The sequence below is a fragment of the Chrysemys picta genome, chromosome 18 (genome assembly GCF_011386835.1).
Source record: "Chrysemys picta bellii isolate R12L10 chromosome 18, ASM1138683v2, whole genome shotgun sequence".
Taxonomy (NCBI): domain Eukaryota; kingdom Metazoa; phylum Chordata; order Testudines; family Emydidae; genus Chrysemys; species Chrysemys picta.
This window is the reverse complement of record NC_088808.1, coordinates 1,796,979-1,809,727: the sequence shown is the minus strand read 5'-3', so window position 1 is coordinate 1,809,727 and position 12,749 is coordinate 1,796,979. Positions and strand designations below refer to the sequence as shown.

General features: G+C 43.7%; 1 protein-coding gene across 13 annotated transcripts in view; it reads right to left on the bottom strand.

Moving 5' to 3' along the window:
• EXD3 (exonuclease 3'-5' domain containing 3) overlaps positions 1–12,749 on the bottom strand; it is a 685,344-nt gene that overhangs the window by 503,153 nt on the left and 169,442 nt on the right. For 12 of the 13 annotated variants that reach the window (XM_005295926.5, XM_005295927.5, XM_065572497.1 and 9 more), the window contains one exon: positions 378–431. In XM_005295926.5, coding sequence (XP_005295983.2) covers positions 378–431 — 54 coding nt within the window. Of the gene's footprint in view, positions 1–377; positions 432–2,982; positions 3,006–12,749 lie in introns of those variants that run through there. The other variant, XM_065572498.1, reaches the window with a different exon arrangement.

Sequence of the window (12,749 nt, the reverse complement as noted above, 5' to 3'; positions counted from 1 at the left end):
GGTTAGATAAATGTCTATCAGGGATGGTCTAGACAGTACTTGGTCTTGCCATGAGGGCAGGGGACTGGACTCGATGACCTCTTGAGGTCCCTTCCAGTCCTAGAATCTATGAATCTATGAAAACAGAATCAACACAGCTGGAGTTTCAGATTCCAGTTAGAAAAATATTCTATTAAGATGGAATGTGGTATAAAAAAATCTTTCAGTCACTTCACAGACTGAAACATCATTTTTAGCAGCTCCCTAGCAACTTCTTGCAAATTAGATATTAGTGTATAGTACTGGTATATAACTTTCACTTTTGTGCAAGACTGTGCGTCTTGTTTATCAAAGGATACATCTGATGATAGAGAAGACTACAGGGGAAACAAACTTACCTTCTCCACATCTAGATCCAGCTGTAATTTTAGCTTTATACTCAGAATGGCTGCCTAGAAAACACAAAAGGTAGAAAATATTTCTGGTTGTAGAGGAGAATGTGTGTTTGGGAGAGCTTATAAACGGATGTGTTTCTAAACTGAAGTATAGATGGTTTCTACACATTAGTCGCAGAATGATTCTATTTATTGTTATATTTTGAATGTGCTAATTAAATGCAATTGGCTGCACAGATTTCATTTAGAAATCCACAAAAACACTATCAGTGGCATTACATGTTTTAAACTGTATTAAACCTCAGAAAAAAAAAATCTGAGATCAAGCACTCTAGTAAAAAATTTAGAGCAAAAAACCAGAGTCTCTAGTCAAATGTTTGGAAAGACTCAACTGATAGGTAATTTTCTCCAGGAATATAAATTTAAAAACAGAACAAAAAAGGATATTTGTGAGTTAACTTGAACACAATTATTGCTGCTTTTAAATTTGCTATGCAGTTATATTTTGTGAAAACATCTCATTCATAAATGTGAATACAACTACATTCATAAATGTGAATACAACTAAAAATCAGATTTTTAGGTTCAATCATTTAAATGTAGCTCCACGTATCCTAGATGCTATGAATCACAAATAAAAGGATGATAATAATTATATTGTGCCCTTTTATGCTGTGTTCTGAATGATGATGAACTAAGTCTTGTACTCCCCATGTGAAGTTCCTCAAAATCAGTATCCTAATTCTGCAGATGGGAAAGTGAGCCACAGAGTGGGAAAATGATTTGAGGAAGGTCACACAAGCAGTCAGTGGCAGAGCCAGGAATAGAACCAAGATCTTCTGCATTCCCATCCTGTATTTTAACCCCAAGAACTTGCTTCCATCCCGGCTTCAGTTTCCCTCCTCTATTTGGTGCAACTCCCACCCTAGTACAATAAGGTGATGCAAAACATTGGATAACTGTTGCTCGTGAATTCAAAATCAATACACCCATACCATTCTGCCAAAGGGTTGCTAAAACATGTTCTTTGAGGCCTGATTCAGCCAGGCAAAGAAACAGTCCTTAAGCCCATCCCTATTCAGAAAATTACTTAAGCATGCACTTAAGTCTCAGGCCTTGTCTACACTACCAGGTTTTGTCGCCAAAACTGCCATTTGTCAACCCAAACAGTGAGCGCATACACACTGCTAGGCGACTTTTCCTGGGCATAATGCCTTGTTTGGGTGACAAAATTCATCCACCCTCAAGAGAGATTTAAGTCTTTTTCCTCTACATTTTTGTCGACAAAGTGCAAGTGTAGACACCATGCTTCATTTCATCACCTTAATTGACCTCCAGAAGGTTTCCCACAATGCCCATCCTGACCCACTCTGGTCAGCAGTTTGAACTCCACTGCCCTGCAGCCAGGTAAACAATCATCCGCCCCTCCCCCTTAGAAGCCCCAGGAATTTTTGAAATTCTATTTCCTGTTTGCTCGGCGTGGAGAGGTCTCATCGCATTTTCCCAGGTGACCATGGCAGCTTATTGCAGCAAACACTCTCCCGCTTGGACCACTGCAGAGCTGTTGGATCTGTTCAGCATATGGGGAGAGGAGGCTGTGCAGTCCCAGCTGCGCTTGAACCATAGGAATTGGGATACCTATGGGCAGATTTCTTGAGGCTTGTGTGAAAACGGCTGTAATTGGGACACTCTGCAAGTGCAGAGCGAAGATAAAGGAGCTGAGGCAGGTGTACCATAAGGCAAGGGAGGCAAACTGATGCTCAGGTGCTTCTCCTAAGACCTGCTGGTTCTATAAGGAGCTGGATGCTATCCTCTGTCATGACCCCACCTCCATGGCCAAGAGCCCCATGAATACTTTGGAGGGCACAGAGGCGGTGGAAAAAGGACCTAACTTGGAGGACGAAGTTATTATTGAAGAGATGGAGTTAGATGAGGATATGCAGCTCCTAGCAGTCGCCCGGTAGGGCGGGCAGGCAGCCAGGAACTATTCTCCACTCCAGATGTGTCTAGCCAGTCTCAGCAGTTGCTCTACGGCAAGCAAGAAGCAGGAGACGAGACTCCTGGTAAGTGGCTGTGGTTTGTGTAGTGTAGAGATGGGTTCAAGCTATAGAAATCTGGGATGTTGGCTGTGTTTCTGTGTGCTGGACATTTCCCTGTGCAGCTAATCAGTATGGCGGAACAGGGTGTTGTTGCACGCTGAGATCTCACGGGAATCCTCCAGAGAGATCTCCAGGAAAGTTTCCTGGAGTTACTTGGTAATCCTCTGCCGAAGTTTCCATGGCAGAGTAGCTTTGTTCCTTCCCCCATTGTAGGAAACTTTCCCTCGCCACTCATCAATCACTTGTGCAGAGACCAAAGCAACACATAGGCGAGCAGCATAGGGAGCAGGGCAGAAGCCACAAGCATGGAGTAGATGTACCATCATTTCCCTGCTTACTCTTAGTAGTGAGATGTCTGCTAGAATTACACCCGCCTGTGGAAAAGTGTGGGAGAATTTTAGAATTTGTTCCCTAGAATGCTGCACCACAACCTTTGCAAACAGCATGTGCTCTTTTCCACATGTGGTGTAGCCCTCCCCCACCCCCCCAGCTCCCCTGCCAACACTCACCATGCTTTGGCTGTTTGCGGAGATGTGTGCCTGGCTAGGGTCAGTGAGAAAGTGATGGCAATGTTGCAAAAGGTGTGTTTAACATAAATGTTTCAATGCTGTGCGTGAATTTAACAATCCCACTTCTGTGCATTGTCCCCTGTGCTTCATCAGATGTGGACTTCAGGAACACCCCACGCACCCCGGCCAAGCATCTCCACCGGATAAGAAAGCGTCCAAGATGCAGCAAAGAAGACATGTTCCAGGAGGTCCTACAGTGCTGCAATACGGAAAAAAGGAACGAAAGGAGTGCTGGGAAGCCGAACGGTCGGACAGAAAAGAGAATCACGTGTTTGTTAAGGACGCTACTGAGCAGATGATTAAAGTAATGGAGGAGCAAATGCAGATGCTGAAGTCCTTAAAGTGCTGTAGACTGAGCAAATCAGTGCTCAACCTCCACTGCATCACAGTCAGAACTCTTTTCCATGCCTCCCCCCAAACTCCACTCGCACATTCCTTTCCACCTTCCAGGGCTTCTCGGTTTCCCCTTCACTCCACCTCCTCAGACAACTTTCACAATGATAGCTGGACCTAAACACAGCTGTGAGAGTCTGCCTTTCCATGGATCCTCCTTTCCCGCCAAGCATCTGTGTGTTTGTGTGTGTTGTTTCTTGTGCAATAAAAGCAAACTTTTATAATGGTAAATCATCTTTTTTTTTTTCTACAAGGTGAGATTGCAGGCACTGCCAATACATGCACAGGCATTGTAATCACTTTATTACAGGAATACAAGGCCCCAAATGTCACCATTGCCTCCTAGGAAAACTACATGTAATGTAACATTGAACATGTAAGGAAACATTGATTGCCCCCTCGTAAAACTACATGTAACGTAACATTGAAGCAGCTCGGACAGAGATATATGTTACTGGTGGTCATTGTCAAAATGCTGCCTCAAAGACTCCCTGATTCAAATAGCTCCCCTCTGGGCTCCTCTGACAGCCCTGGTATCTGGCTGCTCAAAATCAGCGGCCAAGCGGTCTGCCTCAGCACTCCACCCCCGAGCAAACCTTTCACCCTTAGCTTCACAGAGATTATGCAACATATAGCATGCAGCTAAGACCGTAGGAATATTATCCTCAGTGAGGACCAACCTGCCATAAAGGCATTGCCAGCACGCCTTTAATCTGCCAAAGGCACATTCCATTTCATCCAGCACCTAGTGAGCCTGTTTTTGAACTGCTCCTTACTGCTGTCCAGGTGTCCCATGTAAGGTTTCATGAGCCATGGCTGTAGAGGGTATGCAGGGTCCCCAAGAATCATTATGGGCATTTCAACACTCCCCATTGTAATCTTCTGGTTAGGAAAGAAAGTCCCCATTTGCAGCTTTCTCTACAGGCCGGTGTTCCTGACGATGCATGCATCACGCACCTTCCCAGACCACCCCATGTTGATATCAGTGAAACACCCACGTTGACGCCAAAGCATCTGCAACACCATGGAGAAGTACCCCTTCCTATTGATGTACTCCATCGCAAGGTGCTCTGGTGCCAAAATTGGAATATGTGTGCCATCTATCACCCCTCCACAGTTTGGGAAACCCATTTCTGCAAAGCATCCACTAATTCATGCACATGTCCCAGAGTCGCGGTCCTTCATAGGAGGATGCGATTTATTGCCCTGGACACTTGCATTAATGCAGCCCCAACGGTCAACTTCCCCACCCCAAATTGGTTTGCGACCAACCAGTAGCAATCTAAAGTTGCCAGCTTTTGCTCACACAGCAATTGCCACACGCTTTTCTACCAAGAGGCAGATCTGGGGCGAGCTCCGCGCACAGTTCCCAGAAGGCGGCTTTCCACATCCAAAAGATCTGTAGCCATGGCTCATCATTCCTCATCTGCATGACGATACAATCCCACCATTCAATGCTTGTTTCCCGAGCCCTATGACGTTATAGCAAAAGTGGATGGGAACCTGGGAGGCAGTGACCATGAGATGGTCAAGTTCAGGATCCTGACACAAGGAAGAAAGGAGAGAAGCAGAATACGGACCCTGGACTTCAGAAAAGCAGACTTTGACTCCCTCAGGGAACAGATGGGCAGGATCCCCTGGGAGAATAACATGAAGGGCAAAGGGGTCCAGGAGAGCTGGCTGTATTTTAAAGAATCCTTATTGAGGTTGCAGAAACAAACCATCCCGATGTGTAGAAAGAATAGTAAATATGGCAAGCGACCAGCTTGGCTAAACAGTGAAATCTTTGCTGATCTTAAACGCAAAAAAGAAGCTTACAAGAAGTGGAAGATTGGACAAATGACCAGGGAGGAGTATAAAAATATTGCTCAGGCATGCAGGAGTGAAATCAGGAAGGCCAAATCACACTTGGAGTTGCAGTTAGCAAGAGATGTTAAGAGTAACAAGAAGGGTTTCTTCAAGTATGTTAGCAACAAGAAGAAAATCAAGGAAAGTGTGCGCCCCTTACTGAATGAGGGAGGCAACCTAGTGACCAAAGATGTGGAAAAAGCTAATGTACTCAATGATTTTTTTGCCTCTGTCTTCATGCACAAGGTCAGCTCCCAGATTGCTGCACTGGGCAGTACACCATGGGGAGAAGGTGACCAGCCCTCTGTGGAGAAAGAAGTGATTCGGGACTATTTAGAAAAACTGGACGTGCACAAGTCCATGGGGCCGGATGCGCTGCATCCGAGGGTGCTAAAGGAGTTGGCGGGTGAGATTGCAGAGCCATTAGCCATTATTTTTGAAAACTCATGGCGATCAGGGGAGGTCCCAGATGACTGGAAAAAGGCTAATGTAGTGCCCATCTTTAAAAAAGGGAAGAAGGAGGATCCGGGGAACTACAGGTCAGTCACTAGGTTGCCTCCCTCACCTCAGTCCCTGGAAAAATCATGGAGCAGGTCCTCAAGGAATCAATTATGAAACATTTAGAGGAGAGGAAAGTGATCAGGAACAGTCAGCATGGATTCACAAAGGGGAAGTCGTGCCTCACTAACCTAATTGCCTTCTATGATGAGATAACTGGCTCTGTGGATGAGGGAAAAGCAGTGGATGTGTTATTCCTTGACTTTAGCAAAGCTTTTGATACGGTCTCCCACAGTATTCTTGCCGCCAAGTTAAAGAGGTATGGGCTGGATGAATGGACTGTAAGGTGGATAGAAAGCTGGCTAGATCGTCGGGCTCAACGGGTAGTGATCAATGGCTCCATGTCTAGTTGGCAGCCGGTTTCAAGCGGAGTGCCCCAAGGGTCGGTCCTGGGGCCGGTTTTGTTTAATATCTTTATTAATGATCTGGAGGATGGTGTGGACTGCACTCTCAGCAAGTTTGCAGATGACACTAAACTAGGAGGCGTGGTAGATACACTAGAGGGTAGGGATCGGATACAGAGGGACCTAGACAAATTAGAGGATTGGGCCGAAAAAAACCTGATGAGGTTCAACAAGGACAAGTGCAGAGTCCTGCACTTAGGACGGAAGAATCCCATGCACTGCTACAGACTAGGAACCGAATGGCTAGGTAGCAGTTCTGCAGAAAAGGACCTAGGGGTCACAGTGGACGAGAAGCTGGATATGAGTCAACAGTGTGCCCTTGTTGCCAAGAAGGCTAACGGCATTTTGGGCTGTATAAGTAGGGGCATTGCCAGCAGATCGAGGAACGTGATCGTTCCCCTTTATTCGACATTGGTGAGGCCTCATCTGGAATACTGTGTCCAGGTTTGGTCCCCACACTACAAGAAGGATGTGGAAAAATTGGAAAGAGTCCAGCGGAGGGCAACAAAAATGATTAGGGGTCTGGAGCATATGACTTATGAGGAGAGGCTGAGGGAACTGGGATTGTATAGTCTCCAGAAGAGAAGAATGAGGGGGGATTTGATAGCAGCCTTCAACTACCTGAAGGGGGGTTCCAAAGAGGATGGAGCTCGGCTGTTCTCAGTGGTGGCAGATGACAGAACAAGGAGCAATGGTCTCAAGTTGCAGTGGGGGAGGTCCAGGTTGGATATCAGGAAAAACTATTTCACTAGGAGGGTGGTGAAGCACTGGAATGCGTTACCTAGGGAGGTGGTGGAGTCTCCTTCCTTGGAGGTTTTTAAGGCCCGGCTTGACAAAGCCCTGGCTGGGATGATTTAGCTGGGAATTGGTCCTGCTTTGAGCAGGGGGTTGGACTAGATGACCTCTTGAGGACCCTTCCAACTCTGATATTCTATGATTCTATGATACCCTATGCACTTGATCTGTGAATGCCAAAAGCAATCTAAGTGCTCCTATCCATATTCCGCAGAACGTCGGGCCCCCGCAAGTCTTCTTCAGATAGGAACTTCACGATTAACTGCACTGCCATCCGTGGTGTCTTCATGACAGTTAACAAAGCATAGGAGAGCCGTGCAGGATCCATCCCTTCTCATAAAGATGCCGGGGTGCACAGCAAAGAAGGGCCGCTGAAAAATGCCGCAAAAGAAAGCCGGAAGCCCATGGAGTGCTGGGACAGAAAACAATGCAACATTTAGCATTGTCCCAAGATGCGCCATGATCTGCTCCGTCGTTCCAGAACACCTAGTGACAGAAGGACTGTGGGATAGGTACCCACAGTGCATTGTTCACACTGTCGATGATGGTCCCCCCACTGTGGATGCGATCTACTGACAGAGGGAGCAAGTCTGAACATGAAATTGCAATTTTTATTATGTTGACTTTTGGGTGTCGACATCACTTTTGTCGACACAAATTGGTAGAGTAGACATGGCCTCAGTGAGTTAAATCTCAAATTAAGCACATACTTAACTGATCTGTTGAAATGCTTTTCTTGGTTTTATGACTACCAGTGTTAGAAACAAACAAACAGAAGGCTCTATTGAAGGGTGTATTTACAGAGTCCAGCTCTTTGAACAGAAAGGACAACATCAGATACTATCAGCATGTTTACAATATGAATAATAAAAGAAGAGATAAGCCTAACTGAACTAAAGATGTGACTGACTTGGCTGCTGTATCTCTTTTAATATTTATTTTGTTATTGTGATGTTTGGTGTTGTTCAACTCCACAAAAAAGTTTTCTGTAAAATGACCCCATTTTTAATATTATTTTTACAGGGATGTAACAACTCATTCATGTCTAATTTTGCTGACCGATAAGTTTTTAAGCAGATAGATTATGTGCTTTAGCTGATACTTAAAGATACACCCCACTGTGATAACTGAGTATTTCTCCATCACACAGCTTTGTGCATACTCTATACTGGACCAGGAGTAGCCAGAACAACTGCAAACTAGTAATCATGTTAACTAAGTTGTAGAAGCCTCAGATCAAAGTTGGATCAGCAAGGCAATAGCAATTCCAAATCCTAGCTGCCTTCACCACTCCTCCAACTGTTAAGCAAGACCAGCTACCTTTTAAAAACGATCCCCTCAGCACATTATCCAGGAACCCTAATATCCTTATAATGTCTACACACACAATGCATTTATTAGGAAGGCCTCTATATGCACTCTGAAACCAACATAACCCACATGTGAAAATGCCTCTTACAATCCTGAATACTAGCATGCGCTGCCTTTTCTGCTCCTACTAATGCATACCAATTTCCAGTATGAATAAAAATAACAGCAAAGAAATATACCAGACAAGCATTTGGGCTACATTAACTCTCCCCCCCTCCCCCACCCTTCCCATTCATTTCCAAAGTGGATCTAATCAGAAGCATGGGAAAGGTTTATGCTTTTCTTCCATTTCCCTTCCCGAGCCTATGGAGGAGCAGGTACGTGATGAGGGCTATGTACTGACAGGGATGCCTGATATAGGAAAAAGGGTAAGATAGGAGGAAAAGGTGATGACCAATGGTCTGATTCAAAGCCACTGAAGTCAATGAGTCCTTTTATTGTCTTCCAAGGGCTTTGGGTCAGTCTCTGTTCGAGCAGCAGTCAGAATAAACATCATATCTGGACAAAACACAAAAATAATCCAAGGTGCTATTCACATGGGGACAGATGCCCACAGCTTGCCCTCACTTAAGACATTCTTCTTAAAATGGCTACCATCTCCTATGGTTCTCAGTGGGACTCGGATGACAGGCAAAGATGACCCTGTTTACTGACTCCTCAGTGTTCTTCTCCACCTCGTCCCATAGGGGGCCATCATCTTCCCTGAGCGCAATTTGGAGGTGACCATTAGGAATGATGGGGTGAGGGGGACATTTTGAAAGAGGATGATTTTTTGTTTATCTGAAGAAGATTTTATGTGTTAGCCTTTACTGATGGGAAAACTTCAAGCTATAAATAAACAAACAAATAAATAAATAAATAAAAACATTTACCAATAAGTGCAAGTATTTCTCTTCAGATATTACCTGTTACACCAGATCTACTCAAATAGAGGGAGAAACTCAGATCTGTGTGCGTGTGAGCACACACATGCACAGCGTAGTGCAAAGCACAGGAGGGATGGGAAATCAGGTGTGTACACATGCAGGGGACTGTGGAGAACATGATGGAGGAGAATTGGTTTGTGTGTGCAGAGGAATCTGGAGGTCAGGAGGGAGAGGGAATTTGTATTGGAAACCTGTGTGTATGCACATGCACATAAGCATGTTGGAATACAGGAGGGAGGGGGAAACTGAACTGAACACTGGCTGTTTTGTGCAGCTCCAATGACACAACACAGCTTTAAACCCAGTTTAACTAGTCAGTATGTCTGACCAGGTTACTTTGTGATGCACCTGAGTGGCATAAAGCATCAAGAGTGTATCTGTGAATCCGGCCCTAAAAGGTTTAAGCTTATTAGAATTATCCAATTAGAATTATCACATGATAATATCCTCATTTAGTTTCTTATTTTATGTTCACGTATTATTTTTTTAATTAAAAAAAGGAAATTTCCACACAAAAACTATATTAAAATGCAGTTAACATATCAGTGATTTAGGGTAAAACACATTACAGGGATGTTTTAATTGTGCACAAAACAACCCAGGAAAGTCCGAGTTAAGATTAAATTTAAAAGCAATCCAAACATATTAAGGTCTGGAAAGTCAGTTAGGGAACCCAAACAGCTTTAACTTTGCCCTATAGTGACACCATAGCAAAAGAACAATATAATGTATATTCTAACATCAGTTGAATCTAATCAATTTAAGACTACAAACATGAATATGCCATAATCATAATCATATTAGGCATCACTAGAGGGCTGAGTTAAGGTAGTCTGCGTGCCTGAAATGTGAATTGCTAGACCCTTAGCATGTTTGGATTTATTTTGCATTTATCCCTAAGTCTGAATTTCCTGGGTTTATCATGCTTGTTTTTTTGAATAACACTGGTGTACAATTTTTGAGACGTCGTCTGCTTCAGAGATAAAATGTGCTATTTATTATGTATTTTGATGTGCTGAATTCAAATAGGACAATTAAAACAACTGATTGGCTACTGTTTCTAAGATATTTAAGTTTTTACATTTTATGTCTATGTATATTGTGTAGCTAGTAGAGTTTTAATCATAAATTGTAAACCTAGGTCTTTTCACGTGTTTATGGTTGCTTTACATGATAATATTTCACCTGTCCTGTTTATGTAACACTTTAAAAATCAGCAAAAGGGTTATATAAATAAAATTTATTATGAAACAAAAGGCAAAAAACTATTATGTACATAGTTTAGTCCTATTCAGTGTCTACTCGGCGCTTCTTGGCTTGTCTCTTGTATTCATTAAATGGAGCATCTCTTGTCACTGTCCAGCAATCGTCTGCAAGCATTGATGGGCCATTTGCCCTGATAGCGTTTCTCCATTGTTGCAATGTCCTGGTGAAATCACTCACCGTGCTCATCGCTCACTGCTCCGCAGTTCGGTGGAAAAAAATCTAGATGAGAGTGCAAAAAATGTATCTTTAGTGACATGTTGCAACCAAGGCTTTTGTATGCCTTGAGGAGGTTTTCCACCAACAACCTGTAGTTGTCTGCCTTGTTGTTTCCGAGAAAATTTATTGCCACTAACTGGAAGGCTTTCCATGCCGTCTTTTCCTTGCCACGCAGTGCATGGTCAAATGCATCATCTTGAAGAAGTTCACGAATCTGAGGACCAACAAGGACACCTTCCTTTATCTTAGCTTCACTTAACTTTGGAAATTTTCCATGGAGGTACTTGAAAGCTGCTTGTGTTTTGTTAATGGCCTTGACAAAGTTCTTCATCAGACCCAGCTTGATGTGTAAGGGTGGTAACAAAATCTTCCTTGATTCAACAAGTGGTGGATGCTGAACACTTTTCCTCCCAGGCTTCAATGACTGTCGGAGTGGCCAATCTTTCTTGATGTAGTGGGAATCTCTTGCACGACTATCCCATTCGCAGAGAAAACAGCAGTACTTTGTGTATCCAGTCTGCAGACCAAGCAAGAGAGCAACAACCTTCAAATCGCCACAAAGCTGCCACTGATGTTGGTCATAGTTTATTCACTTCAAAAGTTGTTTCATGTTGTCCTAGGTTTCCTTCATATGGACTGCATGACCAACTGGAATTGATGGCAAAACATTGCCATTATGCAGTAAAACAGCTTTAAGACTCGTCTTCGATGAATCAATGAACAGTCTCCACTCATCTGGATCGTGAACGATGTTGAGGGCTGCCATCACACCATCGATGTTGTTGCAGGCTAAAAGATCACCTTCCATGAAGAAGAATGGGACAAGGTCCTTTTGACGGTCACGGAACATGGAAACCCTAACATCACCTGCCAGGAGATTCCACTGCTGTAGTCTGGAGCCCAACAGCCCTGCCTTACTCTTGGGTAGTTCCAAATCCCTGACAAGGTCATTCAGTTCACCTTGTGTTATGAGGTGTGGTTCAGAGGAGGAGGATGGGAGAAAATGTGGGTCCTGTGACATTGATAGTTCAGGACCAGAAGTTTCATCCTCTTCCTCGTCTGACTCAAGTGAGAATGATTCTGGTGCATCAGGAACCGGCAGTCCTTCTCCGTGGGGTACTGGGCGTATAGCTGATGGAATGTTTGGATAATGCACAGTCCACTTTTTCTTCTTTGACATACCTTTCCCAACTGGAGGCACCATGCAGAAGTAACAATTGCTGGTATGATCTGTTGGCTCTCTCCAAATCATTGGCACTGCAAAAGGCATAGATTTCCTTTTCCTGTTCAACCACTGGCGAAGATTTGTTGCACAAGTGTTGCAGCATATGTGTGGGGCCCACCTCTTGTCCTGATCTCCAATTTTGCAGCCAAAATAAAGGTGATAGGCTTTCTTAACCATAGTGGTTATACTGCGCTTTTGTGATGCAAAAGTCACTTCACCACAAACATAGCAGAAGTTATCTGCACTGTTCACACAAGTACGAGGCATCTCTGCTCACTTTGGCTAAACAGAAATGTGTCCCTTTGCAAAATCAAACACTGACAAATAAGACAGCACGACACTGTATGATTTCTAGAGCTGATACAGGGCAATTTGTTCAGCAGAGTGATGTAAGCTTCATTATGATTGCATCATCCATGACTTCTAGGAATAACATGATGCAATTCATATCATGTATGACGCAATACCAGCTTCAGATTGCATCATTCATTGTTTTGCCTAAAAAGCAAGTACTGTCCAAACCAAGTCATAGATTTATTCATAGATCCAGTCAAAGATGTATTTTAGTCATTGCTGGTTTAAATTGAGATCCCTTCCCTTTATAACTCACTTATCCTCCGCCATTCCCAAGTCAAGAGTCGTATATACTGACCCAATAGCATATCTTGAAAACTAGAGCCAATCAACAATTTTAAGCATCATTTT